Genomic DNA, 26,119 nt, shown 5'->3' with positions numbered 1-26,119 from the left:
AGAGCGAAAGAGAGAGAAGAGAGAGAGAAGTGAGAGAGACAGCAAGAGAGAGAGAGACAGAGAAGTGAGGGGAGAGAGAGAGAGAGTGAAAGAGAGAGAAGAGAAAGAGAGAGAGTGAAAGAGAGAGAGAGAGAGAGAGAGAGAGAGAGAGAGAGAGAGAGAGAGAGAGAGAGAGAGAGAGAGAGAGAGAGAGAGAGAGAGAGAGAGAGAGAGAGAGAGGAAAAAGAAAAAAAAAACAGAAAATCACCCCAGAAATGAATGAAACTGTGAAAGCCTTGTCTATGAAAACCCCTTCCTAAAATGATTAACCCTTCGGGGGACATTGTTGAGCTGCAGCGCTGAGTGGTTGCTCTTTCTCGCTGCCTGCTATTGTTCTTCCTCCTCTCTCTCCTCGCCTTCATCAGCCTCATTATATGAGGAGGGGAAAAATGTCTGAATGGCGGCGGGAGAGTTTCCCACAGTCACTCAAACACAGAGAAATACACCATTGTGGGGACAGGGGTTCCCATCCCGACCCCCAAAACCCCCCCATCCGTACCCCACCCCCCCCCCCCCCCCCCTGACGGACAGTGTTCTTATAATTGAGTGACCATTCTCTCTCCATTTTTTTTTTCTTTTTCTTTTAAAGGAAATGACGGAGAATGCAGTTAATGTCGAGTAAAGACTTTGCACTTGTGTCACTCTGATCGCCCAGCAGGCAGGTGTGTTTGATTTGCTTGTTCACATGACAGCATATCTCATTTGGGGTTAAAAAAAACAACCTGTAACACACACACACACACACACACACACACACACACACGCATGCACACACACACTGGCATGCATGCATACACACACACACGCACGCACGCACACACACACACACACACACATGCGCACGCACGCACACACGCACGCGCGCACACACACACACACACACGCACGCACGCACGCACGCACTCACACACAAACACACACACACACAAACACACACACACACACACTGCAGTGATTAAAGTTGTTTTAGCAGTTTTATGATGGACAGACGTTCACTTATACAGACTCACATCTTGCTGTTATGACAGACCTTCATCTGCACTTTTCTTTACACTGTTTACTTTTCTCATATTTGTTATATTCAGTTAATTATATTGTTTCTTGACCTATGTACTGAATCATGTAATTGTTTTTAATCCATCATTGTAGTAATTGTAATTCATTGTAATTATTAACTGTTATGATATTTGTGTCCTTTGTTAACTCGTCATCACTGTAAATGAGGGAAACCTCAGTGCTTTCACGGGTATAAATAAAGGTTTGAAATGAAATGAAATGTTTACACTGTTTATTTTTCTCATGTTTTTAAATTCAGATACAATTTGATTGCCTATATTAATGTTCTCCTTTTTATTATTATTATTATGGTGCGTGTGTCTGCTCATATCCACTACTGCGCATAATATATACTCTCTGTCAGGATCTTTGGGTAACAGTACTGTATATTTGCATATCATATATGTCACAAATGTAACAGTACTATATACCTGTATGTCACGTATGTCCCTATGCCATAAATGTCATGATGTCATGTATGTTGTGTATGTCATAAATGTCACTATGAATTGACAATGGGGGGACCCTGATGTAATCCCCTTCATTAACAATTGTGTGTATTGAGCTGTACTGTACTGACCCATTCTGCAATCTGTTAATAAAGTTTTCAGCCATCCATTCAGTCATTCATTCATTATCCCCCTCCCCTCCTAACCAATCAAAACGCAGTATTCTGCGGATGCGGAAGTGTCATGGCGGAGAAGATGAAGCTGCTCGCAGCCCCCGTCCTCCTGCAGCCAGCTCTCTGACTACAGGGACTCTGTGTGCGCGATCCTGAGCTTGTTCGCAGACTTCGGAAAGGAGGTTGGTTTGTTGCACCGTGTTGTTAGTAAAGTAAATGTTTGAGCTGCATAGTTTGACTTCGAGGCGTTTGGCGAATGCTATTGTTTTTAGCATTAGCCGGTAGCTGTTAGCTGTTGTTAGCCTTTCTTCCATTGTCCTCTTCCTGTGAGACATGTTGCATCAGGACAGTGACCCTGACCCACAAACCAATGCCCATACAACTTATTTCGCTTTGTATTTTTGTTTTGCTTTCAATTAAAAGATTCATTTAGGTGAAGCGGTGTTGAAAATCAACGTCAACATTGGCCCCGTGGACCTGCCATCTTCTCCATCTGCTCACGTTTACAACTGTTTACAGCAGCACATCTGTAAACTACAGGTAAAGTGTTTACAGCAGCACATCTGTAAACTACAGGTAAACTGTTTACAGCAACACATCTGTAAACTACAGGTAAACTGTTTACAGCAACACATCTGTAAACTACAGGTAAACTGTTTACAGCAACACATCTCTAAACTACAGGTAAACTGTTTACAGCAACACATCTGTAAACTACAGGTAAAGCTGGGGTTTAGATTAGAGTACAGGAGATTAAACTGGGTATATATATATATAAATTAGTACTACTGAGATGCTAATCAGATGTATGTAAAGAGTTGTAGTATTAATATGTACATTGATACAGATATAAAGACACTATGGTAGTAAGTCATACTGGCCAGCAGTGTAACTAGTAAGAGTAGGTAAGGGATATGTACAGAGTTGTAGTATTAATATGTACAGTGATACAGGTATAAAGACACTATGGTAGTAACTTAAGTCATACTGGCCAGCAGTGTAACTAGTAAGAGTAGGTAAGGGATATGTACAAATATAGATATAGTATTAATATGTACAGTGATACAGGTATGAAGACACTATGGTAGTAAGTCATACTGGCCAGCAGCGTAACTAGTAAGAGTAGGTAAGGGATATGTACAGATATAGATATAGTAACTAGTAAGAGTAGGTAAGGGATATGTACAGATATAGATATAGTAACTAGTAAGAGTAGGTAAGGGATATGTACAGATATAGTAACTAGTAAGAGTAGGTAAGGGATATGTACAGATATAGATATAGTATTAATATGTACAGTGATACAGGTATGAAGACACTATGGTAGTAAGTCATACTGGCCAGCAGCGTAACTAGTAAGAGTAGGTAAGGGATATGTACAGATATAGATATAGTAACTAGTAAGAGTAGGTAAGGGATATGTACAGATATAGTAACTAGTAAGAGTAGGTAAGGGATATGTACAGATATAGATATAGTAACTAGTAAGAGTAGGTAAGGGATATGTACAGATATAGATATAGTAACTAGTAAGAGTAGGTAAGGGATATGTACAGATATAGATATAGTAACTAGTAAGAGTAGGTAAGGGATATGTACAGATATAGTAACTAGTAAGAGTAGGTAAGGGATATGTACAGATATAGATATAGTAACTAGTAAGAGTAGGTAAGGGATATGTACAGATATAGTAACTAGTAAGAGTAGGTAAGGGATATGTACAGATATAGATATAGTAACTAGTAAGAGTAGGTAAGGGATATGTACAGATATAGATATAGTATTAATATGTACAGTGATACAGGTATAAAGACACTATGGTAGTAAGTCATACTGGCCAGCAGTGTAAGAGCAGGTAAGGGGTACAGATATAGATATAGTATTAATATGTATAGATATAGTATTAATATGTACAGATATAGATATGGTATTAATATGTACAGATATAGATATAGTATTAATATGTACAGATATAGATATAGTATTAATATGTACAGATATAGATATAGTATCTTGTGGTGCTGAGAGACCGGAGTGGGAGGCGGTGTTGCAAAGCTGAATGTAACTCCTTTAATATTCATCAGCACAAACAAAACACAAGCTACAGTACGTTACTGGAAAGCTAGAATGACTGCCGGTGGCAGGAAGTGCCACACCCTAAAATGTTCGGGGGGGACCAATATTCCCAACAACAGTTCTGTGTGAATTATGTACAATCACTACAATCTGCAGATATACAGTCAATTATGTAGAAAATAAAGAAAAGAAAAGCTGTACCAGTCTACGATTGATAAAAATCACGGAGACTTGGATGTTATTTGTCAAATCTCTTGTGATTTAATCTGGAACCATCGAAAATGACATACGGCTGAGCCCGAATGTTCGACCGTTCGTTCATTACATTAACACTTTGAGTGCCAACGACGCTATATGTCGTTAGTTCATGCCGACCGTTGAGTGCCAGCGACGACAAATAGGTTTTTTTTGTCAGTTTAAAAAAAAATTATTAGCGATTTGAATTCATATTTCATCAATCTAGTCTCACGTTAGTGCTGCAAACTCTCTGAGCTCCATTGGGAAAATACCGCCCCTATCGTCTTTCCCTGTTGTACTGCACCCCATTGGATTAGACTGAATGAAACACATGGGGGGGGGGAATCCAGTTTCCTCATTTTACTTCTCCAGCAAGCCATCCGAGAAGATCCAAGTCATTGCCGAGCCGCAAAACAGCGTTGAATACATATTTCCAGTACCCAGCGCTGAATCAATAAACGCGATCGATATTTGGAATGGCGATGAGGAATTGGAATAATCTTTTTGTACAACATCTGATCTGAGGTAAGGAATCTATTTTACCAGTCTTAGGATAATCAGAGCTGTTTTCACAGATATCAGCGTGTGCCCCATGTGTTTGTGTGCTAACTAGTAATAAATAGGCTAAGCTGACTAGCGTTTGCCGCTAACCCTGGAAAACGCTCAAAGCGGACTCCACGACACCAGTTCCATTCGTGAGAAAAGGGGGTGGGTTATATTGACAAGGCTTGACAACAGAGGTTCAAATATAACTTCATATTTATTGGTTATTTGTTTCTTTATATCGGGCATCCAGCTTCCACCACCGTGTGTTAAAACTCTTCCCGTGTTGACGTTCGAGTGTGACATCATCGCCTACGGCAAGCTCACACGCTCAAAACGCAAACCGTAAACAGAACCCGGAGCGCACCAAGACACACAGCCTCTACTGATAACATGGAGTATTGAACCGTTTTTAACAGCTGGGTATATTGGGTGGGACATTCTGATTTAAGAACTTTCTAAATAAAATAGAAAGTCCCAAAATAGTTAATTTATCTGACTGCTTGTATTAATTGATAAAAAAGTTGGCAATTGTGCAGTAATATAGTTGTATAAAAGAATAATAAAGCAATGTCGATTCTGTTCTTAATACATTTAAATTTCTTTGCTAAATAAAAAAGAACCGTTAAGCAGTATCGATAAGAGTAGTAGTATCCTAACGATACCCACCCCCCCCCCCCCCCACCCCCCTCCCCCCCCTCAGGCCGTGGCGGAGAGCCTGAAGACGCTGGCGGAGGCAGAGGACCGGCGGCCCCCCGTGAAGCACCGCGTGTCGGGGGGGACCAGCGGAGACACCACCACCTCCTCCTCCTCCGTCTCACGGGGAGAAGAGAAGATGATGATGACGGATCCTCCCGAGCGCCTCCCGCCCGCCGCCGCTCCCGGGAACGTGCCGCCGGAGTCGCACGGGTACAAGTCGCAGGTTGATGACCTCACGGTGCAGATCAGAGCTGCCAAGTCGGAGGTGGGTCTCTCTCTGTGTCTCTCTCTCCTCTGTGTCTCTCTCTGTGTCTCTCTGTCTTTCTCTCTCTGTGTCTCTCTCTGTGTCTCTCTGTGTCTTTCTCTCTCTGTGTCTCTCTCTGTGTCTCTCTGTCTTTCTCTCTCTGTGTCTCTCTCTGTGTCTCTCTGTCTTTCTCTCTCTGTGTCTCTCTCTGTGTCTCTCTGTCTTTCTCTCTCTGTGTCTCTCTCTGTGTCTCTCTGTCTTTCTCTCTCTGTGTCTCTCTCTGTGTCTCTGTGTCTTTCTCTCTCTGTGTCTCTCTCTGTGTCTCTCTGTCTTTCTCTCTCTGTGTCTCTCTCTGTGTCTCTCTGTCTTTCTCTCTCTGTGTCTCTCTCTGTGTCTCTCTGTCTTTCTCTCTCTGTGTCTCTCTCTGTGTCTCTCTGTCTTTCTCTCTCTGTGTCTCTCTCTGTGTCTCTCTGTCTTTCTCTCTCTGTGTCTCTCTCTGTGTCTCTCTGTCTTTCTCTCTCTGTGTCTCTCTCTGTGTCTCTCTGTCTTTCTCTCTCTGTGTCTCTCTCTGTGTCTCTCTGTCTTTCTCTCTCTGTGTCTCTCTCTGTGTCTCTCTGTCTTTCTCTCTCTGTGTCTCTCTCTGTGTCTCTCTGTCTTTCTCTCTCTGTGTCTCTCTCTGTGTCTCTCTCTGTGTCTCTCTCTGTGTCTCTCTCTGTGTCTCTCTCCTCTGTGTCTCTGTCTTTCTCTCTCTCTCTCTGTCTCTCTCTCCGTCTCTCTCTCTCTCTCTCTGTCTCTCTCTAGTCTCTCTCTCTCTGTGTCTCTGTCTCCTCTGTGTCTCGCTCTCTCTCTCTTGTCTTTCTTTCTCTCTCTCTGTCTCTCTCTCCGTCTCTCTCTCTCTCTCTCTCTCTCTCTCTGTGTCTCTCTCTCCTCTGTGTCTCGCTCTCTCTCTCTCTGTCTCTCTCTCCGTCTCTCTTTCTCTCTCTCTCTCTCTCTCTCTCTCTCTCTCTCTCTGTGTCTCTCTCTCCTCTGTGTCTCGCTCTCTCCTCTGTGTCTCGCTCTCTCTCTCTCTGTATTTCTCTCTCTCTCTCTCTCTCTCTGTCTCTTTCTCTCTCTGTATTTCTCTCTCTCTCTCTCTCTCTCTCTCTCTCTTAGTTTCCGTCAAGCGGTTGAAAATAATGATAAGTAATTGCGCCCAAGTATGTGCACATTGAGTCGAGGCGGCGAATCAAATGCTTAGTCGAGAGACCTGATAACCCAGTTTAGGAGAGAGGGGGGGGGGGGAGGGGGGGAGGGGGTCCTTCACGGCTGCGGTCTGGTGAGGCAGACCAGGTGGGGCTTTGAGAGAGAGAGAGGGGGGGGAGGGGGGGGGCTGGGCCCTTGATGTTCTCATGAAGTGGATGCTCATTACTCTGAGATTGCATGTGGATGAAGAACGGGGGCAGAGTCTGGTTCCGTTGTTGTACCTTTATCCTCAGCAGCCGAGCGGGCGGTGTTTGTCATCGGTCGTTTTGTCGTAGTAAGCAATTTACCCCCCCCCCCCCCCCCCTTCTTTTTACATTTTACCTGGAATAATTTCATAGATCGTTCCATTACATATTCTGCCCCACGCCTCGTCCGCTGTTGTTGTTGTTGTTGTTGTTGTTGTTGTTGTCGTTTTATCGGCATTATACGGTTTGCGAATCGACCCTGAGTTTATTATCTTATCGACGGCTTCCGTCAGTCCAGCGGCTGAGAAGTGTCACGCGCTCGTCACCTGGGTTCTAGTGTCTCTCTCTCTCTCTCTCTCTCTCTCTCTCTCTCTCTCTCTCTCTCGTCACCTGGGTTCTCTCTCTCTCTCTCTCTCTCTCTCTCGTCACCTGGGTTCTCTCTCTCTCTCTCTCTCTCTCTCTCTATCTCTCTCTCTCGTCACCTGGGTTCTCTCTCTCTCTATCTCTCTCTCGTCACCTGGGTTCTCTCTCTCTATCGCTCTCTCTCTCTCTCGTCACCTGGGTTCTCAGTGTCTGTCTGTCTGTCTCTTTCTATCTCTCTCTCTCCTCTCTCTCATCACCTGGGTTCTCTCTCTCTCTCTCTCTCCTCTCTCATCACCTGGGTTCTCTCTCTCTCTCTCTCCCTCATCACCTGGGTTCTCTCTCTCTCTCTCTCTCTATCGCTCTCTCTCTCTCTCGTCACCTGGGTTCTCAGTGTCTGTCTGTCTGTCTCTTTCTATCTCTCTCTCTCCTCTCTCATCACCTGGGTTCTCTCTCTCTCTCTCTCTCTCATCACCTGGGTTCTCTCTCTCTCTCTCTCTCTCTCTCTCATCACCTGGGTTCTCTCTCTCTCTCTCTCTCTCTCTCTCTCTCTCTCTCTCTCTCTCTCTCTCGTCACCTGGGTTCTCGGTGTCTCTCTCCCTCATCACCTGGGTTCTCTCTCTCTCTCTCTCTCTCTCTCTCTATCGCTCTCTCTCTCTCTCGTCACCTGGGTTCTCAGTGTCTGTCTGTCTGTCTCTTTCTATCTCTCTCTCTCCTCTCTCATCACCTGGGTTCTCTCTCTCTCTCTCTCTCTCTCTCCCTCATCACCTGGGTTCTCTCTCTCTCTCTCTCTCTCATCACCTGGGTTCTCTCTCTCTCTCTCTCTCTCTCTCATCACCTGGGTTCTCTCTCTCTCTCTCTCTCTCTCTCTCTCTCTCTCTCTCTCTCTCTCTCGTCACCTGGGTTCTCGGTGTCTCTCTCCCTCATCACCTGGGTTCTCTCTCTCTCTCTCTCTCTCTCTCTCTCTCTCGTCACCTGGGTTCTCTCTCTCTCGTCACCTGGGTTCTCAGTGTCTCTCGCTCTCTCTCTCTCTTTCTCGCCCCCATCATAGATCGACCGGCGGATATCTGCATTTATGGAACGCAAGCAGATGGAGATCAATGAAAACAACGTGCGGGAGTTTTGCAACGTGATCGACTGCAATCAGGGTGAGGATGGGAGCCAGGTGGGGGGAGAGGGGGGAGATGGTGGGGGGCAGGGTGGAGGGGCGAGATGGTGGGGGAGGGAGTGGAGGGGGGAGATGGTGGTGGAGGGGGGAGATGGTGGGGGAGGGGGTGGACACAGATTGCCAATGTTTGTGAGAGTGCTGATTTGCACGGGGGGCGAGAGGGCCGGCTGAAGTAGCTAACGGCCTCCAAACAGAACCGACTCGGCTCAGAAAAAACACCACTTGTTTGTTTTTGTTTGTTTATTCTAAGCAGATTATTCTTATGGCTCCCCCCTCTTTTAGGCTACGTTCACACTGCAGGCAAAAAGTGGCCCAAATCAGATTTCTTATTTGCTCATATCTGACTCGGATCTGGGTGAACGGCACAAATCACATGGAATCTTGATATTTTCATATGTGGTCTTAAAATCTGATGCAGGTCTGACTTTGTTTTAATTAGTTGGCCTCCACTGCTCATATATACATTAAACCATAAACGGTGACTCAGTGTCCTCCGTGTTCACGTCCATCTTATTTATTGTTCATTTGCAGTTCAGGAGCGTGACCAGTTCACACTGGAATCTGATATTGGCCACATTTAAACAAATAATGTCAAATAAAAATTTCTTTATATGAGCAATAAATCAGAATTGAGCATTAAGGCTTGCAGTGTGAACATAGCCTTAGTATATTATAATACTGCACCTTATGTGTATACTGTATACTTACTTCATCAGAGCATATATTTAGCATTTTTTGATTTTATATATATTAGATTGGATATTAGTTATTAGATTATATATATTGTAACTATATTTATTGTAGGGCAAATATAACAGAGGGCGTACATATAATATAATACCCTCATCTTGCACCTTGACCTGTTTACACTGCCTACTTGCCCATAGGCGCATGTCCAGAGTTAATTATATTGTTATGTTGTTTACACTGGCTATTTTGATTATATTTTTATGTTTACTTCTCCACTGTACTATAATTATATGACCTGTATCATGTCTTCTGCCACCTGTACCCCCCCCTCCCCCTCCCCCCTGCCCCTCCCCCATGCTGCTATGGTGCCTGAATTTCCCCAAGGGGCTCAATAAAGGAATATCATATCTTATCTTGATTTAGGGTGTTTTTCCATTGTGGCAGCCACTGATGAATCCATCTACAGATCACACTCTTCCAGAAATGCGTCTGAAAATAGGCTATAGTCAATATTGGCCATAGAAATATGCTTTTTATAAAAAAAAAAATCTTTGCAATAATTTCCATCTTACAAACTTCCAACAAGTTAAAGAGTGGTTTTCTCTGTCGTAGAAAACAGCTGTGCCAGGACAGACGCTGTGTTCACGCCGTACCCCGGGTTTAAGAGCCACGTGAAAGGTGAGCATATTAATTATATTGATCGTTTGATTCAGACCCTGTGTCTGTGTGTCACACAGACCCTCATCTGCACCTTGTTTACACGGTTTATTTTCCTCATATTCTTATAGCCAGTTAATTATATTGGGTACACGGTTTATTTTTCTCATATTCTTATAGTCAGTTAATTATATTGGTTACACTGTTTATTTTTCTTATAGTCAGAGTTAATTATATTGGTTACACTGTTTATTTTTCTCATTCTTATAGGCAAGAGTTAATTCTATTGGGTACACTGTTTATTTTTCTCATATTCTTATAGTCAGTTAATTATATTGGTTACACTGTTTATTTTTCTTATAGTCGGAGTTAATTATATTGGTTACACTGTTTATTTTTCTTATATTCAGAGTTAATTATATTTGTTACACTGTTTTATTTTCTTATAGTCAGTTAATTATATTGGTTACACTGTTTATTTTTCTTATATTCAGAGTTAATTATATTGGTTACACTGTTTATTTTTCTTATAGTCGGAGTTAATTATATTGGTTACACTGTTTATTTTTCTTATATTCAGAGTTAATTATATTGGTTACACTGTTTATTTTTCTCATTCTTATATTCAGAGTTTATTATATTGGTTACACTGTTTATTTGTCTCATTCTTATATTCAGAGTTAATTATATTGTTTACACCGACTGTTTATTATTCCTCAATCTTATTTTCAGATAACATTTTATTGCCTATATTTATGTATTTCTACTATTACCCTGCCCATACCTGTACCTCCCCTCCCCCATGTTGCTATGACACCCGAATGTCCCCAAGGGGATCAATAATTAACCCTTTCACTGCCACAGGACAGCCTGTTAACCCTTTCACTGTGACAATACAGAAGGTTAGCCCTTTACTATCACACACAACCGACGGCGATGCTCCATCATTAGCATTTGCGGAGCTAATGATGGAGCATCGCCGTCGGTTGTGTGATAGCAAAGGGCTAACCTTCTGTTGTGTGGCAGTGAAAGGGTTAATATTGCTGTTCTGGCCGATGTCGATATCTCTGTATAGAAAACACTTTTTTATGATAATCAAATAAAGAGCTTAAACAAATTTAAACAATTAACGACCAAAACATGTTGGATAGAAAATGTAAAACGAAAAAATAAAGAAATCTGCCCTATTTTGATATCGACCGATGTGTAAAATAACGACCATATGGGCCGATATCTGGTGCACCACCACTGATCACAATGCTTGGTCGGACCTGCTTGTTGTATAAATGAATAGAGTGTGTTCTGACCCGGCAGTGACGCGGGTGGTGAACACCTACGGGCCCCAGACCCGCGGCGCGGGGGCGGGTCAGGGGGAGCCTGTGGACCAGCAGAGGTCAGAGGTCGCCAGGGACTGTGGGAACCCCGGCGTGGAGGAGCGCCTGCAGAACATCGAGGCCCATCTGAGGCTGCCATCAGGTTAGAACCATCAGAACCACCTCAGGTTAGAACCATCAGGTTAGAACCATCAGAACCACCTCAGTTAGAACCATCAGGTCAGAACCATCAGGTCAGAACCATCAGATTAGAACCATTAGAACCACATCAGGTCAGAACCATCAGGTCAGAACCATCAGGTCAGAACCATCAGGTTAGAACCATCAGGTTAGAACCATCAGGTCAGAACCATCAGGTCAGAACCATCAGAACAAAGTTACAGCTCAGCCGCCTTGATTGTGCAAAAATACAATAAGATAGAATAGATAATAAAATAGACATGATAAGTAATAAGAATAAAATACAATACAATATAATACAGTGCTACGCTAAGAAGCATTGTAACACTATGTACAATAAAATAATAATATACAATATACACATTATCCAGTTATGTATTTTTAAAGTGACATTTTTTGTAGTGTGTGAATTCGCGCTCGTTCAACTATAGCCTACATACATTTGTACAGACGGGGGGCGACAAGTGGCTCAGGACACCTGGAGCAGGTCGTCTGGCAATCGGAAGCTTCCCGGTTCGATTCCCGCTCCTCCCGGGCAGCACGTCGAAGTGTCCTTGAGCAAAGACACTTAAAACTCCTAACTGCTCCCGATGAGCCAGGGCTCATGATGGTTCACTCACCTGGAGCAGAGACACTCTCTGATTCATACACATTAATGATGGTTCACTCACCTGGAGCAGAGACACTCTCTGATTCATACACATTAATGATGGTTCACTCACCTGGAGCAGAGACACTCTCTGATTCATACACATTAATGATGGTTCACTCACCTGGAGCAGAGACACTCTCTGATTCATACACATTAATGATGGTTCACTCACCTGGAGCAGAGACACTCTCTGATTCATACACATTAATGACGGTTCACTCACCTGGAGCAGAGACACTCTCTGATTCATACACATTAATGATGGTTCACTCACCTGGAGCAGAGACACTCTCTGATTCATACACACTAATGATGGTTCACTCACCTGGAGCAGAGACACTCTCTGATTCATACACATTAATGATGGTTCACTCACCTGGAGCAGAGACACTCTGATTCATACACATTAATGATGGTTCACTCACCTGGAGCAGAGACACTCTCTGATTCATACACATTAATGATGGTTCACTCACCTGGAGCAGAGACACTCTGATTCATACACATTAATGATGGTTCACTCACCTGGAGCAGAGACACTCTCTGATTCATACACATTAATGATGGTTCACTCACCTGGAGCAGAGACACTCTCTGATTCATACACATTAATGACGGTTCACTCACCTGGAGCAGAGACACTCTGATTCATACACATTAATGATGGTTCACTCACCTGGAGCAGAGACACTCTCTGATTCATACACATTAATGATGGTTCACTCACCTGGAGCAGAGACACTCTCTGATTCATACACATTAATGATGGTTCACTCACCTGGAGCAGAGACACTCTCTGATTCATACACATTAATGACGGTTCACTCACCTGGAGCAGAGACACTCTGATTCATACACATTAATGATGGTTCACTCACCTGGAGCAGAGACACTCTCTGATTCATACACACTAATGATGGTTCACTCACCTGGAGCAGAGACACTCTCTGATTCATACACATTAATGATGGTTCACTCACCTGGAGCAGAGACACTCTGATTCATACACATTAATGACGGTTCACTCACCTGGAGCAGAGACACTCTCTGATTCATACACATTAATGATGGTTCACTCACCTGGAGCAGAGACACTCTCTGATTCATACACATTAATGATGGTTCACTCACCTGGAGCAGAGACACTCTCTGATTCATACACATTAATGACGGTTCACTCACCTGGAGCAGAGACTCTCTCTGATTCATACACACTAGGGGTGTAAAGGTACACGTATCCGTACCGAACTGTTTCAGTGTGTACCGTACCGAACGGCTGTGTACCGAACGAATACAACGGTATGTTAACCACTAACCACTGTTTTTTTCACAATCTAATATAATTATTATTATTCTTTTTTTATAAGTCTATTATTAATTTCAATATAGAATATTCGTTGACAGCCCTACAAGTACAATTAGTTACTGCACACTACATCAGGGCTGTACACTGCGACGAGGTTATCGCAAACTGCCCTTTAATTTGGCCCGTGCGAGTGGTAAATAATATTTGGGGGCAACCTTGCGAGTAGTGATTTCAACCCTTCATTCGCATTTCACTCCTAAATTAATCCATACAAATTTGATACATTTTTAAAAAAACATTAGCCTACAACCAGGGCTGTACAGTGCGACATAATGTTGCGGTGCTATGAAAAAATCTGTCGGCGATGAATGAATTTACTGCGTAGCTGCGTGTACTGTGACGTGAATCTGGGCCACGCTATTATACTTGGTAGTTGTAGTCCATCGTGCGATTAAATACCATGTCCCGTCTGCGTAGAGTCCATACATCCAACACCAAATCCCATAATTCCTAGCGAACAATCTAATCGAAACTGAATGTGGGCTATTGCATCGCCAAAGAAGAACTTCCTTTCAATAAGTTTAAGCCGCTAATTTTGCTCTGCAAGAAGAATGGAGCGGATATCAGTCCATCTTATGACAACCATGTCCGATGTGGAGAGATGATAAGAGACCATAGCCGATTAAATTAAGTCGGATCTGGCAGTGATGATTACAATGACGGGGACACGGACACTTCTAACGTTCAGCCATGTATTAGGTGAGTCGCCCACTATTAGGACGTTTTTCAATACTTAAATACTGTCTACTTAAATTTCCCTCCGGGGACAATAAAGTATCAACCTACCTATCTATCTATCTATCTAATAATGAGACAATATGCAAATAAGATGTCTAATAATTGTCACGGTTCCTCGTATGAAAGTGGCTTGCAACTTACTGCTGGTAAAATCACTGTTTATTTCTCGTTTTGCATAGTATTACATTCCTCTTCTATAAACAATCAAAGTCCGACCGTAAGAGCCTCATACGGGTCAATTAAACCTTTTTGATTAGTCTTTCCTTCGAGCTAAGTTGAACTGAACATTTCACTGTCAAAAGCGCAAACTTAAACAAGGTTGCGTCGCAACACTGTTTTCAAAATAAAGGTCACATACAAATACCGTAGTAGGCCTCTCAATTCTTATAAAAAAAGTCCCGGATATACATAAACATTAATTGGCATAGATCTCTATAAACGGCCCAACACATTGATCACTTTAGGCACACCCTGAAACCAGTAACATCACAAATATGAAGCGGGTAATTACCCATAAAAATAATAAACCTTTCATGGGGTTATTTACAATAATAATAATTCATTTAATTATAAAGCACTTTTCATTGTGAAACAAAGGTATGCAGAGTTTCTTGTCCTCCTGATTAATGCAATGGTGTGTGTGTTGTGGTGATCTCATTCAAGGAGCACTACACAAGCGCGCGCGCGCGCGCGCACACACACAGTTTGTTGTTTTTGTACTATTAGTGATTTACACACTTTCTCAGTTGGTTCATTATAAAAGATACAAACCTGAAAACAAAAGCACTTAAATGTTAAATAAAAGGACCACAGTAATGAGGCAGGAGGAACATATTTTTTTTGCACTATAATGGTAAAATTGTTAAGAAAAATGTGCCCCTAAAAAATATTCTGTGCCCCTAATTTTCTCATTTAGGGGCAACTGTGCCCCTAGTGAAAAAGCTTAGCGTACAGCCCTGTGAGCTGGTCGGCACCTTGCACGGTGAATGTGAGGAACATAATTGTAAAGCGCTTTGGATAAAAGCGGCTCTGTTAAAAGCATGAGCAGCAGGTGGTGATCCTTCACCAAGGACCTCACCTGGTGAAAACCGTTGAGGGCGCCTGGTCATCTGGACAGGTTCTGATCTATCTATTCGCTCCGTTCACCGGGGGTTCTGTTTTGCAGCGGGTCCGGCGCCTACGAGTGTCTACCAGCGGCTGAAGAAGCTAGAGGATCGTATTCTGGAGTTGGAGGGACTTTCACCCGAGTACTTCCAGTCCACGGTTAGTTCGCCGGCCTTGTTTATTGGATGCACTGTGCTTCACTTCCTCTCATTCGCTCGTTATAATAAAGCATGAACATTGGCATGGTGTACCTTTCTGTGCTTATTCATCCACAATCTATAGCTCAACATGAAGATATTCGCAATTAATCTATTTTGGCTGTGGGGTGTACCTATTAAGTTAAATCAGACATTAACTCATTGGCCGCCAATCACGAGTATACTCGTTATTAGATCGTTTGATCTTTTTCCTTTGATCCCCGTTTTACACACTCTGCCAGAGCTCTCTGAATCACTGTGGCACAGCTACATACGTTGGAATAGCAATGCTGATCGAATCTCACCAGGTGGCAGTATCGTCTACCGTTTGAACTCTGATAGAAAGGGAACAGGACAGGCGATGACTGAACTGGACTCACTCTGAGGGGCAGGAGCTCTTGCAAAGCAATCGCTAGCAGATCTGCTCGCCTCAAAACATAGTGTCCCGTAAACATGTGTAATGGACCTGTCTCAAAACCCTGCCCTCTTTTCTTGATCCTCCAATCACAGCTGTCGCTTACCTCTGACTTCCTCGTACAAACAAAGTTTGTACGAGGAAGTCAGAGGTAAGCGACAGCTGTGATTGGAGGATCAAGAAAAGGGGCAGGGTTTGAGACAGGTCTATTACATATAAGTTTCAAGTTTCTTTAATAGTTGTCATACAGAAGTACAGAATACTTTCATACAAAATGCTTCTTACTGTTACGCTCCAGAGACTGTGCTAGACAAGATCGTATCAAATAACATAATATAGCATGTAATTTAGAAGAAGAAAATGAGGTCACAGTGTTCGGTATAGACATATGTACAATGTTCTGAGTTACCATATAATATACAATACTATGCAGTGTACTAATGTACAGTACTATCTAGTGCAAAGCAGAAATGGGATGAGGTACAATTTAGGTACAATTTACAGTAAGGTGTACGAGTTGTAGTGCAATCCTTCATCAATAAATATAAAGTGTGGGGAGTGGGTGCTACAGTGTGTTTGTTTAAAGTGGGTGTGTGCTATAAAGTGTGTGGAGTGGGTGCTACAGTGTGTTTGTTTAAAGTGAGTGTGTGCGTGTGGATGTGTGTGCTATGTGTGTTTGGTGGTGGTTGTTGTGTAGTGTTCATTCATTGTTCGTTTAGCAGCCTGATGGCCTGGGGATAGAAGCTTCTTCTGAGTCTTTCTGTGCTCGCCTTGAGACTCTGGTATCGCTTGCCTGACCGCAGCAGTTCAAAGAGGCAGTTGTTCGGGTGACTGGAGTCTTTAATGATTCTCTTAGCCTTGCCCTTGCAACGCTTGTTGTAAATGTTCTGGAGGGTGGGGAGCCCCCCTCCAATTGTGCGTTCGGCTGAACGTGTCACTCTTTGTAGTCTGCTTCGGTAGGGCGGGCCATACTTTTTTTTTTTTTGGAAAATCAATCGAGTGGGGTGTCTAAAATACGTGTTTTTTGTGGGGAATTCAAATATGGGATTATTTTTACAATCGGATAACTCCTACCTACATTGTTTTGGATTTCAAAATGGCCGATTTGACCATTTTTCACCCCTTGGCCATACATGGATGCCAACATGAATCTTAAGGAAATCCTAACATATAAGGTGTCTAAATTATGTGTTTCTTAATGGGGAATTCAAATATGAGTTCATTTTTGGGATAGGATAACTCTAACCTACATCATTTTGGATTTCAAAATGGCCGATTTTACCATTTTTTACCCCTTGGCCATACATGGATGATAACATGAATCTGAAGGAATTCCTAACATGCAATATGTCTAAATGATGTGTTTCTTAATGGGGAATTCAAATATGAGGTCATTTTTGGGATAGGATAAATATAACCTGCATAATCTTGGATTTCAAAAAGGCTGATTTTACCATTTGAACCCATTGGTATTGTATTACAAAATTGCAAAGATAAAAAATATATGGGAAATCATTTATAATGACAAAGCCATCAAATTTATTAACAAGTGAACTGTATATAACTGGATACAACTCCAAAGATCAATAATAATAATACTAACAATAATAAATTGTATTTGTAATACACACAAACACCTAAGTGCTAAATCTCGATTTCCTGACTTCTTGAACTTTGCCAGGTTCCAATATCTTGATTGGACTCATTCTTGGATGGCAAGATCTCCTACTGTACTGCTTTAGCCACCAACCTACAAACACAAACTTAAAGTCAACGTCAGCCATAAATAGGTGAGCTCTTTCCAGAACTACTCAGCAGAAACCTCTGTAACCATTTTAACAAACGTCTCAATGTAGCCTATTGAGAAAATCCATGGGGCTCCATCAATCATATATCTTCTTAAATTTGATCAGGTTGCACAAGTCCTGCTTGGATTCATTCTTGGACATCAGCCTCCTGCTGGTCTCCTGAGCCCTGATCCCTCTATCCCTTTTTTCTTATGAAAAGTACTTAGCAGAGGCCTCAGTCACCATTTTAACAACCCTCTCGATGCTTTGTGTGTGGCAAGGCCAGTCGAGAACCTCCATGGGGGTGTTGATGAAGTTCTTCACCTCGGAGGTGCTTAGGGAGCAGGTGAGAGGTGGCTCTGACAAATCTTCTGACCAGCTGATTAAGCCACCAATGCTGGAAGCGTCACTATTGATGTGAGGTGTTCTTCTGATCCTGACACAGGAGTCTCCCAGCTGAGTGTCTGGATCCCCCTCTCCCCTGATGGCCAGGATTCTCTCCACCCCCTCAATTCTCTCTTTTTGATCCTCAGAGCACAGCAGTGTTTGGAGGATGGCTTCACTGTGGGCATACCAAGCAGATCTTCTCACAGTTGGCATCACAACATCCAGCACCTCCTTCCTCTGAGACTTGAGGCAGTCCAGCTGAAACAGGATGTGCCTAGGCCCTTCGATCCAGGAGTGCTTGACCTTCATGTTGAACCAACATGGATAATACACTCCAATGATGAATTCCACAATGCATTGTAGATTATTCAGGTTCTTTCTTTTAAGTTGATGCTTTGACACCCAGAGCCTGAGGAGTCTGTTTGCTGTGGTGAGCCAGCGGCTGTGGTTTACCGGTCCAATCTCCAGCAGAGCCAGCCTTGCAGAAAGCACTCCATCCCTGATTGCACAGACCAGCTTATAGCCATAGTGTTGATCAGTTGAGAGATCTTGAATGATCTTCTCAGGCAGCTTGATCAGCGGAGGGCCAAGAAAGATCCTGGTGAAGTTAGGATTGATCTCCAAGTCTGTAACAGAATCAAGGAGCTGTCCTATTGGCCCAGACAATTTGTTGTCTGACAGAGTAGCCCCATCAACTTCAACAATGAGACGGCGCAGTGGAAGTTCACCAGTGTGCAGGTTGCACAACAACCAGACCAGCTTTCTCCCCAGGTGCAGCTCCAGCTTCCGCATTACACCTGCCTTCACTCCAGTGTTGACATTGGTCGAGTCTCCTCCAATGGCCCACAAGGTCTTATCAGAACCTCTCTCCTTCAGCCAGGCAAACAGGACTTTAGCAATCTTCTCTGCATGGGACTCCTCTTTAGTTGCTTTCTCTGGTGTAAAGTGGAACAGATAGTTGCTGCCAGGCTCACTAGCAACACTATAGTGTTCTTCCTTGATCTTTGCAGGAAAAGATTGGTCACTGCCCTCAGCTTCCATCATCACATTGGTCATGTCAATCCGCCCATCAAAGAGGATACAGGAGATCCCCCCCTCCTCCCTGCACTTCTCCTCAAACTCTTCCCCCAGCTCTTGCATCAACTTTTCTTGTGCTCTCTTAACCTTGTTCTTATCAATCACTTTACTTGTGTCATCTTCTAAGATGAGTCCTGCATCAATCAGAGCTGCAGTTGCTATAGCTGCAGTTGGCCTTAGACCTATGCCATACCTTACACTAGCAAGGGCGATGTTTGGAATCTCATCATAATTTTTCCGTAGCTTTGCTGAAGCTGCAGGGTCAGTTTCAGGAATGAGCTCAACTTCAGGGACTGTAAGGAAGCTCTCAAAATCCTTCCTGGCAACCTTGTCTGCTGCTGCAAAGCTTTCTTCTTTGCCCCTTCTCCTTTTCTCTGCCTTCTTTTCCATCCCCTGCCTTTCCAATGTTTTCACCTGTCTCTTGTGCTCAGGCAGATCAGCTCCAGCCATTTGGTGTGGTCCTTTACTTCCAACCTTTTCCCTCTGTCCCTTGATGTAGGCAATATCTTTCACAGGAATCTTTTTGTCTTTGCTGCAGCAACAGTTAATGTTCAGATTCATGTTGGCATCCATGTATGGCCAAGGGGTGAAAAATGGTAAAATCTGCCATTTTGAAATCCAAAATTATGCAGGTTAGTTATCCTATCCCAAAAATGACCTCATATTTGAATTCCCCATTAACACTTTGGCTGCCATGGGTTAAATTAATGATATACCATAGATTGCCAGCGCTATTTGTCTATGGAGAAAGTCCCCTTCTTTGCAGGGCTATAACTTTTTAAATTCTATTGCTACATTGCCATTATTAGGGCCCATTCAAAGTCCTATATGTATTGTTCATTGTGTAGCAACGTTAAACTTTTTCATTCACATATTCATAGTAAAGTATGGTCTAATGTATAAGTATGTTTTCATCTCTTTCTGCAACTTTCTCCAGAACGTGATATATAGCCCCAAATGCATTATATTGATGATGAAATACAGTTTGATGGCAATCAGCGCGATATAAAAAATTCCAACTAGACGTACTTCTAGAAGTTACTACACGTCATCTGATGTTGACCGGATGGGCGAGGGGGCGTTTATAATTCCGTGGGCAGCGTTATACCAATCATCTAATGTGGGTCAAATGTTGATAAAAGCAGTTAGTATCGAAGATGGTAACGTTACACGCTGAAACTCACCCCAGTCTCCGCGCGCCGTTGGGCGATCATCGTCGAGTAGAAATTTTATCATTATGGGATATATTATTACCCGGTCCATCTCCAGCTTGTATAATGGTATATACGTCCAAATCATGTTGTTTATCGAGTTATTGGCAATCGATCGCTATGTAGAGTGACGAGCTAGAATGCCGGAACCTATCCCGAGTGGCCGGAAGCAATACGGACATGTAGCACAACCTCCACTGTGCTTCCTGTTAAGCGGTTGCGCGATCGGCCACCAGATGGCGCTCCTGAACCGCCAGAGAGCTCAGTGGGTCCTGCTGGTGGTTCTCAGACCAGCGGAGGGACATTATGGATCAGATCGCAGATTTTTGAAATATTGATATAAGGACGCTGTACAGCGTCCCCCGGCAACTTTAGCATCGCCAGCAATGACGCTGTAAAGCGTTTTTAGGCAGTCAAAGTGTTAAGAAACACATCATTTAGACACCTTGCATGTTAGGATTTCCTTCAGATTCATGTTGGCATCCATGTATGGCCAAGGGGTGAAAAATTGTCAAATCGGCCATTTTGAAATCCAAAATTATGTAGGTTAGAGTTATTCTATCCCAAAAATGAACTCATATTTGAATTCCCCATTAAGAAACACATCATTTAGACACCTTGCATGTTATGATTTCCTTCAGATTCATGTTGGCATCCATGTATGGCCAAGGGGTGAAAAATGGTCAAATCGGCCATTTTGAAATCCAAAACAATGTAGGTAGGAGTTATCCGATTAGAAAAATAATCCCATATTTGAATTCCCCACAAAAAAACACGTATTTTAGACACCCCACTCGATTGATTTTCCAAAAAAAAAAAAGTATGGCCCGCCCTACTGCTTCGGTCTTGTGCAGTGCTATTCCCAAACCAGGAGGTGATGTTGCCGGTCAAGATGCTCTCTATTGTACATGAGTAGAAGTTCTTAAGGATCTTCTGACTGACTTGGAACTTCCTTAGGCGCCTGAGGAAGTAGAGGCGTTGTCGTGCCTTCTTCACAACACTGTCAATGTGTGTGGTCCATGTCAAGTCCTCGGATATGTAGGCTCCGAGGTACTTAAAGCTGTTGACTCTCTCAACCGGTGCCCCGTCGATGCTGAGGGGGCTGTAGTCCTTGACCCCCGACCTCCTGAAGTCCACAATCATCTCCTTTGTTTTGCTGACGTTCAGGGAGAGGCTGTTTTCCTGGCACCATCCCGCCAGGACCTTGACCTCTTCCAGGTAGGCCCTCTCGTCGTTGGCAGAGATCAGGCCCACCACCACTGTGTCGTCAGCAAATTTGATGATTGTATTGCTACTCCGCTGAGCCACACAGTCGTGTGTGTACAGGGAGTAGAGGAGGGGACTCAGAACACAGCCCTGGGGGGCCCCTATGTTGAGGGTGATGGATGAGGAGGTGCAGTTGCCTGCTCTCACCACCTGGGGTCTGCCCGTCAGGAAGTCCAAGACCCACTGGCAGAGGTCATAGTTCAAGCCCAGGTCCCTGAGCTTGGCTATGAGTTTGGAGGGGACTATGGTATTGAATGCCGAGCTGTAGTCGATGAATAGCATTCTCACATAGTTCCCCTGCCTCTTGTCCAGGTGTGATGCTGCTGTGTGCAGCACATGGGCTATGGCGTCCTCCGTGGACCTGTTGGGGCGGTATGCAAATTGCAGGGGGTCCATGTTGATGGGGAGGGAGGAGCAGATGTAGCCCTTTACTAGCTTCTCAAAGCACTTCATGGCTATGGAGGTGAGAGCTACAGGGCGGTAGTCGTTGAGGCAAGCAGGCTTGGATTTTTTGGGTACAGGGATGATGGTGGACTTCTTCAGGCAGGTGGGGATGACAGCCTGTTCTAAGGACAGGTTAAATATGTCAGTGAATACTGGGGCCAGTTGGTCGGCACAGACTTTTAGGACGCGGCCGGGGATGCCGTCCGGACCTGCTGCCTTCCTGATATTCACTTTTTTAAAGGTCCGCCTCACCTCATGCTCTGTTACCCTGAACACTGCACCTCCATCAGCAGCCGACCCCCCCCCCCCCATTGCCGTGGCTTGTGAGCTGGTGTTGTTATTACCAGCATCAAACCTCGCATAGAAGGTATTGAGGTCATTTGCTAAGGAGATGTCACTGTTCAGTTTGAGGGAGGCGCCTTTGTAGTCTGTCATCGTTTTGAGCCCCTGCCACATAGCTCTAGAGTCAGCTTGTTCAAACTGGAGTTCAATTTTATCCCTGTAGCGCCGTTTGGCCTCTGACACTGTCCTCCTTACGTTGTATCGCGCCACCTTGTGGTCATTCATGTTGCCTGCCACTAGGCCGTCGTTGTATGCTTTGGTGCGCTCTCTCAGAGCTTCACGGACGGATTTGTCTACCCAGGGTTTTTGATTTGGGTAAACTCTCATTTTGGTAGTGGGGATTGTTTCTTCCACCATAGTACAAACATAGTCCAGCACTGTTTCCGTGTAGACATTAATGTTATCTGTGTCGCGGAACACATTCCAGTCTGTGCAGTGAAACACAGACCGGAGCGTCTCCTCTGACGTCAAATCCCATTTCTGCACCTCTCGCGAGACTACGGGAGTACTTTTGATTCTCTGTTTGTACTTTGGTGAAAGAAAGATTGACGCGTGATCTGATTTACCAAAGCCACTATCAGAATGAGCCTTGTAGCCACCTTTAAATTGCGTGTAACAGTGATCTATAAACGAGTAATCGCGATCGCCGATGGGATCATTGGAATTATAATTTTTAGATTACCTTCTGGCTGAGGTAAGGACCCCCCCCATGTCTATTTTACCGAACCTGAAACATGTTTCTGTAACGATCACAGTGGCTTACTTTACCGACATAAACCAAGCGTTGTGAAGGCACATGTGTATATGGTATGGTATATAGTATATATATAGTATATACCATATACACATGTGCCTTCACAACGCTATACTATATACCTTTGATTTGGGAGTATTTGGGGTTTCATGGGATCAACCAGAACGGTTTGGGCTTATTGCATATACCGCGTTTTATCTCGCGATCTATGGGAAAAGACTGAATTATCTAGGAAATGGGCGATGTTTAGCGTGTAATAAACTACAAACTACAGTGTGTAGAAACACAAACTATTTTTTTTCCATGTTGGACTACAAGTAGTGTCTGCCAACTGAGCCACACCATTGTCTCCACAGCTATAATACAGAACACACACACAGCTCTGCAAACATTGTGAAACACCGTGAAAGTGACTAAAAAGTTAGTTTTGGCCAATCATAGTAGACCATACAAATCCTTAGTCGGGGACAGGTCTATAGGTACATTTTCTTTCAACCATCTCAGCCACTGCAATTCATAGGATTCCATTTTCCTTAACTTGAGCTTATCTTGTGGAAAAGATTTTCTTCTGCAGAACGACCTATAAGTACATTTCGGTGGAATACCCTTTTTCTTCCTAAGTGGTTCTTATTTCCCAAGCATTCCATTCACCTCTGTCGTGAGAGAGAGAGAGAGAGAGAGAGAGAGAGAGAGAGAGAGAGATAATCTACCATCCCCCCCAAACGGAGAAGAAAGCACGTTTAGGTTGTTGGGATCTTTCTGAAGCTTAAAACACTCCTGACCTGACAATCATCCAGACCCTGTGGGCGATCAACTGGGGGATGGAGGGAGGGAGAGGGAGGGAGGGAGGGAGACCCCGTTGGTGGGGGAGGGGGGGGGGGGTTTAGAGTCACGGGCTGCCATCAGGGCGCTCCGGGGAACACCAGCTAGTCACAGCTAAATCAAGTCTGCTCTCTCTGAGAGACAAGTGAGAATAACAACACTGACTGAACATTCCCCTTTTATTTCTCTTTTTTTTATAATCTTCCTTCATAAAGACTTAAAAACTACTCCTGTACGTTCCCCTTAAATTGATCTTAAGTAAAAAATGAAATAATATTAACGATGCATATTAATACTACAACTCTGTACACGCATCTGATTAGCACTATTACTCCGGAGTACTAATTTATATATTTTATACCCAGTTTAATCACCTGTACATTATATTACTATTTCTTTTTCTTTTTCTTCTTTTTCTTTTTCTTTTTCTTTTTCTTCTTTTTCTTTTTCTTCGCCGCCGCCATTTCTGGAACTAGTTTCTGGAAGTGTGTGGTTGAAGAGCGGCAGAACCCCCCCAGAGAGGCTCCTCCTCCGGGCCCCAGTGGCTCCTCCTCTGAGCGGCAGAACCCCCCAGAGAGGCTCCTCCTCCGGGCCCCAGTGGCTCCTCCCCTGAGCGGCAGAACCCCCCAGAGAGGCTCCTCCTCCGGGCCCCAGTGGCTCCTCCCCTGAGCAGCAGAACCCCCCAGAGAGGCTCCTCCTCCGGGCCCCAGTGGCTCCTCCCCTGAGCAGCAGAACCCCCCAGAGAGGCTCCTCCTCCGGGCCCCAGTGGCTCCTCCCCTGAGCAGCAGAACCCCCCCAGAGAGGCTCCTCCTCCGGGCTGTAATTACAGAGCGACTCGGAAACAAAAAAGGGATTCACCAGGTTGTTACTCGAGATTACGGTGAAAGTCTTTTTTGGCCTCGTGGATAAAAGCGTAAGATGTTCCTTTTTATTGTTCCTCGTGGGGGGGGGGGGGGGAATTCAGGGCGTCATAGCGGGAGGGGGGAGGTACAGGTATGGGCAGGGTGATAGTAGAAAGACATGTATAGGGGGAGGGGAGGTACAGGTATGGGCAGTTAACGGTTAACTCTGAATATAAAAAGAAATATGAGAAAAATAAACATTGTAAACAATATAATTAACTGAATATAAAAATATGAGAAAAATAAACGGTGCAGATGAGGGTCTGTAGGTCCTGTCGGTTAAATTATACGCTACAATAAATATAGATATATAGACGAGATATATATCGGTGTTGAACTAGAGATGGTTATTTTCCTTGTGTCCTCTGCAGTAGGTCTGCTGCTCCGCAGAAGACAATCGTAGGGATTTATTTACGGCAGCTCATTTGTTTGTTATTATTACTCGCGGATGTGCGTTTATTTCCTCCGTGCGCTCGAGCAAGGCTACATTTATCTGAAGCACCTGTTCGAATTCAAGCTTTGATTAAGTGGTCTACATGAAATCCTCACCCTGCGATTTGACCTAGCAAATGTTCTGCTGCGTCGAGTGTGATTTGTCTGTGTTTGGTGGTCCTCCAAATAACATGGTCCACACATATTGATCAGGAAAAGATGAGTAGTTGCATACTTTCCTCTTGCTTTGTACTATGTATGCATACAAACACATATTCATGAGCACGCTGCAATACATTCACAGTGACTTCTGTGTGCAGGGGGTAGTTTTTCATTAGATTCGATTCAATAATAATAATAATAAATTCATTTTATTTATATAGCGCTTTTCAATAACCCAAAGAAGATTCCAATGTATTGTCGTCGATAAGGGAATCGAATCGATAATGGAATCGGTAAAATCTTATCAATTCCCATACCTAGTCCTTTATGACAGATATGATACCCATGCTGTGTCCTTTATGACAGATATGATACCCACCACTGTGTCCTTTATGATAATAATACATCTATCCACATCTGTCTGTACATACCTGCACATAGTCCTTTTACATATCTGTAGATACTCTATCTATATCTGTACATATCCCTTACCTACTCTTACTAGTTCTACTTCTGGCCAGTATGACTTACTACCATAGTGTCTTCATACCTGCATCACTGTACATATTAATACTACAACTCTATACATCTGATTAGCACTATTACTCAGTACTACCGATTTACATATCGTATACCCAGTTTAATCACCTGTACATTGTGTATCACTATTGAACTTCACTGTTACATTTGCTCTCTGGTTGGATTCCAAACTTCTTTATGTTGTACTGT

At 43.5% G+C, this 26,119-nt stretch overlaps 1 protein-coding gene across 1 annotated transcript in view; it reads left to right on the top strand.

The window, feature by feature from the left end:
- The window catches only part of mbip (MAP3K12 binding inhibitory protein 1), a gene marked incomplete at its 5' end in the record, with an annotated part of 28,739 nt that overhangs the window by 537 nt on the left and 2,083 nt on the right, over nucleotides 1–26,119 (top strand). Inside the window, 7 exons of the mRNA XM_084310316.1 lie at nucleotides 1,833–1,899; nucleotides 2,141–2,257; nucleotides 5,277–5,537; nucleotides 8,355–8,451; nucleotides 9,774–9,839; nucleotides 11,133–11,294; nucleotides 15,254–15,351. Of these exons, the coding sequence (XP_084166442.1) occupies nucleotides 1,833–1,899; nucleotides 2,141–2,257; nucleotides 5,277–5,537; nucleotides 8,355–8,451; nucleotides 9,774–9,839; nucleotides 11,133–11,294; nucleotides 15,254–15,351 (868 nt within the window). The remainder of the gene's footprint in view (nucleotides 1–1,832; nucleotides 1,900–2,140; nucleotides 2,258–5,276; nucleotides 5,538–8,354; nucleotides 8,452–9,773; nucleotides 9,840–11,132; nucleotides 11,295–15,253; nucleotides 15,352–26,119) is intronic.

This window comes from Notolepis coatsorum (assembly GCF_963971535.1).
Source record: "Notolepis coatsorum genome assembly, chromosome: 3".
NCBI classification, from domain to species: Eukaryota; Metazoa; Chordata; class Actinopteri; order Aulopiformes; family Paralepididae; genus Notolepis; species Notolepis coatsorum.
The sequence above is the reverse complement of the archived record's forward strand: the minus strand, read 5'-3'. Positions and strand labels throughout refer to the sequence as shown.